This window comes from Microplitis demolitor, chromosome 4 (assembly GCF_026212275.2).
Source record: "Microplitis demolitor isolate Queensland-Clemson2020A chromosome 4, iyMicDemo2.1a, whole genome shotgun sequence".
NCBI lineage: Eukaryota > Metazoa > Arthropoda > Insecta > Hymenoptera > Braconidae > Microplitis > Microplitis demolitor.
Genome location: NC_068548.1, coordinates 16480273 through 16485305, shown reverse-complemented (window position 1 = coordinate 16485305; position 5033 = coordinate 16480273). Strand labels below are relative to the sequence as shown.

General features: G+C 26.2%; 1 protein-coding gene across 1 annotated transcript; it reads left to right on the top strand.

The window, feature by feature from the left end:
• The first annotated feature begins 1201 nt into the window (after nucleotides 1–1201).
• Nucleotides 1202–1841, top strand: LOC128667661 (DNA repair protein RAD52 homolog). Its single transcript, XM_053738728.1, has 2 exons — nucleotides 1202–1521; nucleotides 1616–1841. Exons 1-2 carry the CDS (start codon nucleotides 1422–1424, stop codon nucleotides 1777–1779), a joined length of 264 nt encoding a protein of 87 aa, XP_053594703.1. The 5' UTR covers nucleotides 1202–1421; the 3' UTR covers nucleotides 1780–1841.
• The last annotated feature ends 3192 nt before the right edge of the window (nucleotides 1842–5033 follow it).

The following is a 5033-nucleotide window of genomic DNA, read 5'->3' as shown; positions in this document are numbered from 1 at the left end:
ACCCACCTTCCTTTATCCCTTATTTTACTACCTGTCTAGCCGCTCAGACCGATAGTTCACAGTAGGGGGTACACAATCTTACGTTTACCGCTCGACGTTTGATTGTGAAATTAGATCAGTCACATAATAAATTGGAAATCGTTTTAGGTTTTATCAATATTGTCTTCAACAATATTGTGTGGGCGCGAATTAAATATAAAATAGAATAAACTGAGCATTTGGTCACGTGAGCCCAGGTCATAGGATCGGTCCTTGATCAATGTAAGTACCTTTTTATTCACTATACTTTATACGAATATCGTACCTACGCCCATCACGATCTCCAATCGTGACACAAGTATCTACCTGATATAATTTAAGATAAAAATTATTTATCTTCCTCAGTCTCAACAATAATTTGAAAATTGCTTAACGGCTGACGGAAATCATTTGTATGTAAATAAATGGGTGTTATTTCAACATTTGCTAATTTGTCGACTTCAAAATTGAAATGAGACAGAGGATAAATATCTAAATTAAAATCAATTCTGAATGTTGCATATGCATCTTTGATTTTGAGAACCTTTATCAACATAAAAAAGTTAACTATTATTAATTTGCAAAATATTAGATACATACTATTTTATTAATTATTTACTTGATTCAAAGAAATCTTATTTTCTATTTCAGACGGTCGATCGTTAACTATTATTTGATAGTTATTATTATAACCTTCGTTGATAATAAAGATAAATTTATTTTTTCCATTTATTATTTTTGACCCAACAATCATTGAAACGTACCCGGTAAAACTAAAATTTATAAAGTTTATATTATTTTATTGCTATTATCATTTTTATAACTATACGTAGATATTATATTTATAATCAATTTTTATTGACCAATCAAACAAATATTTTTAGTTGTGTAAATGAGAATTGACTAAAAAAAAAAAAAAAAAAAAAAAAGCGAAAACTAAAATGTAAAATATATATATTTATATATATATATATATACATGTAAAATATACATCATAATATAAACATAAATTTTATTATTGTATATATATGGTTACCTTCTCTTTTTTCTAGGATAAATAATTCCATAAGGATCGGTTTTAGAAAAATCAATATTATATTGCTTCATCATTTTGTTTCAAATAAATTAGTTTTTAAATTTAAATTTTATTTTATAAGATTTTATTCATTTATTATAATTATTTCCAGATGCACAAAATTATTTTGTTAATTCTTTTATGTGTGATAGACGTTATGAAAATATAATTTAGTAAATAAACAGTTTTTTTTTTTAATTACTTTAATTAGCTAACTTCACGTTTTCATAAAATTTATTTATCACATTTCAATTATTTTTATTTACTAATTATATAGTATTATCAACATAAAATATTGGTTCAATATAATAATTTTGAACTGAAAAAAATGGCGGTAAATCACTATGACTTAGAATTTTTATTGGAACAAGCAAATAAATTATTCAGTAGAGATAATTGGGCTCATGAAATAATTGATCAAACAATTGGTAATATTTTGCTTTTGAAATAACTGTAATTGATAGTTTTTTTTATTCATCTAAAAATTATTTATAAATTAAAATTTTTTAATTTATTATTTAGATTTTGTAAATGAAAATAATAAAATTGTTTATGTTGGGTGTTCGACGGTGGTAAGAGTTCTTCTCAAATCTGGAAGATTTCATGAAAATGTAGGGTTTCATGAAGGCGTGTCTGAGTCCACTGGGAAAGCTTTCGAGGATGCGAGAAAAGTTGCTATCATTTAAAATATTATTTGTAATCTTAAATATTATTATAATAACTACTCTATTAACTACTAATTTTTAAATAATAGATATCATACACGGATGCCCTATATAGGACATTACTATCATTCGAAGAATTTGGCGAACTGATAATTAAAATTGAAGAAAAAAAAAAAAGATTAGAAAAACAAAAAAAAATTAAAAAATGATTGGATAAAAAAAAGTAATAATATATTGATAAAATAATAAGAACTAATCCTGATTAAACAAAGCGATTTACTCAATAATAAATATGTATCTATATAGCATTAAGATTAAATCGTTTTGAATTATTTTGAATCGTTTCTTTTAATCAGGGAATTAATTAATCGCTATCATAATATAAACATTTGATATTTAATATAGATATGGTGGAAGCTACAGTTAGTAATAAAATCTTAGAGGAAATGGAAAAAGATTCGATGACAGAAGTTTAATTAAAAAATAATTGATTTAATAAGAATTACGTTATGTGATAATTAATTGTTCATAAAAATATTTTAATTGCTATTGACATGATTTTAGTATAATTATAATAATGAGACTGACTATGATGATTATAGGAAACATAATACTTGAAAATGAATCGAAATAAGCTCAAAGAACATAAAATAACATACACATACATACATATGTATATATATATATATATATATTTACTTGAATTATTTAGTAAATCTTATTATAATAGTAATATATGTATTGTAGAACTTACGTGTGCGAAGCCACGGGTAGCGGCTAGTATATATATATATCTAACAACATTGTGGCGCTACCTGCCAATACTTCACATTAATTGGTACTAATTTGAACCGCGGGCTTCTAATCAATTGGAACGAATGATTATTTTTTAAGCTAATTTTTAATTCAAAAATTTATCATCATTATGCTAAAAAAAAATTTTATTTCTGTGGAAGACTCTCATGATAGCGATGTTAGTTGTTTAATTGAATTTTGATTACAAATAAATTTATTATTTCGTTTTTATTTTTTTACTGTTACTTAAAATTGATGTTTTTGAAAAGTAGTTTATCGAAACCGAGTGCACAATATTAAAAAGCTACAAATGACAGTAAGATTTGTAACTTTCCGCTAAGAAAATTGACAACTTTTAAAAATTTAAGAAGTTATTGGTTTCGGTCTGATTTTCGAAAGCTGAATTTTTATCAGATTTTGACGTTTTGAATTTCTAGGAAGCTATCCTGACTAATTTCACGATGTAAATATCTATAACTCTTGAACGGATGAACCGATTTTGATCGTTAAGGTGTCATTCGACGCGGCTTGTTAATATCTAAAAGCCGTGAAAAATTGAGCTTCATCGGCCAAGTGCGTTCAAAGATATTCCAAAAATAAAATTTTTTCAAAAATGTTTTTTTTAGATAACTGTTAATGTGCTATGGATCGATTCCGAAATCTAATTAGCTCTAAAACTTTATGCCACGTCGAATGCCACCTCAACCATCAAAATCGGTCAATTCGTTTGAGAGATATCGTTGGAGAAAAAATGGTAAAAAACGTTTTCTTTCGAAAACAACGGCATATAAAAGTATTCTCGAGCTCGAAAATGTATTTACAACCATTTTTTCGAGCTCGATGAGCTCAAAAACAGCGGGAAAATTTTGGGGGCTGGCCCGCAGGGTCAACTAATAGACCGATTTTTTTCTTAGTATTATTAATTTATTTTTTTTTTTAATAATTAATGATCACAAGTTTAATTATTACCGTTAATGATTTCAGTTTCTATGCTTCACACTAAAACATTTTTTGATTTTATTCAAATCTTCACCCAGTAAAAATACAACCCTATCAAAAAAATCGGTCTATCAGTTGACCCTGCGGGCCAGCCCCAAAACTTCCCGCTATTTTCGAGCTCCTTAAGCTCAAAAAAATCGTTGTGAATACATTTTCGAGCTCTTCGATTGAAAAGAATTAAAATGATGAAATTCGAATTCTTTTCACTAATTTCAATTCTTTTGTTTGTAAATATAGATATACAGTAGAGTGGGCTGAAAATCCGTTTTTTTTTTTAATCAAATTATTAATAGCGAAAAAATCATTTATAAGGCTAAAAAAAAATGTGTGCGAAAGGCAAAAATTTTAGGCAGATATCTTAGGCTCGCCAAATGAAGTGAAAGTTCAAACTCGGAAAAAGCGATAGTGAGTATAGTGATTATTCGTTGATATATTTTAAAGATCATATAAATTTCCATGAAAAGGTCTCAAGAAGAAATTAATTTTATTTTTTTGTTTTAGAGATAATATCAATTTTATTGAACATTTTAGCATATTTTACTTTATTTGTATCCTCTATCAAATTATTATATTTTTTTATGGAGAATATAAATAAAGTAAGATAATCATCCCTGATTAAAGAAAACGATTTGTGACGAATAAAAACCATTAAAAATTAAATCATCATCAATCGTCATATTCGTCACGGGTTTCAGATTTAATCGTCCCAAATCGTCAAGAGACGATTTATTATTTTACGATTAAAAACGATTAATGACGATTAAAATTTTAAATCGTCATGAATCGTCTCTAATCGTAAAATAATATTGCTATTTCTGGTTCTAAATGAAGATTAAAGACGATTCATGACGATTTGAAATTTTTAATCGTCATGAATCGTCTTTAATCGTAAAATAATATTGCAATTTCTGGTTCCGAGTGAAGATTAAAAACGATTAATGACGGTTTAAAACGATTAAAATTTAATCGTTTTTCATCATATATAATCATCAATTGACGTTCCGTGACGATTCCAATCGACTAAAAATTTAATCGTTTTTAATCCTCTTGAATAGTCATTCCTTATTAAAAAAAAGCGATTTCAAACGATTAGAGATAAAAAATTTTAAATGGGGCATTCCACGCTAAATCAGACGGTTTTAGAAATTTTAATTTTCAATTTCCGTCATATTTTTTTTTGATATTTTGTAGTACTCTTCAAAAAACTCATTCTTCTATATTTTGAGATTTTTTTTATCATTGGTTCAAAAGATCTGGAATTTTCAAAAAAACCGCTCTTTTCATGGTTTTTTGCTTAGAACTTTTTGAAAACTGGGTGAAATGAAAAAATTCAAACAAAAAAAAAAGTTTTGTTTTTCCATGTACTTCTAGAAAAAAAAATACAAATAATTTTTTGGAAAAATTTTTCCACGTTATTTTCGAGTTTTAAAATTTTAAAGTCGTTTTTTGATAATCATGCGTATTTTGATTTTCCTGAAAAT

What these genes read in the sequence shown, in the direction of transcription:
- LOC128667661 (XM_053738728.1), top strand. Translation starts at nt 1,422, where the DNA reads ATGGCGGTAAATCACTATGACTTAGAATTTTTATTGGAACAAGCAAAT. An exon ending in AATAATTGATCAAACAATTG is followed by an intron (nt 1,522 to 1,615) that starts GTAATATTTTGC and finishes TTTATTATTTAG; the next exon opens with ATTTTGTAAATGAAAATAAT.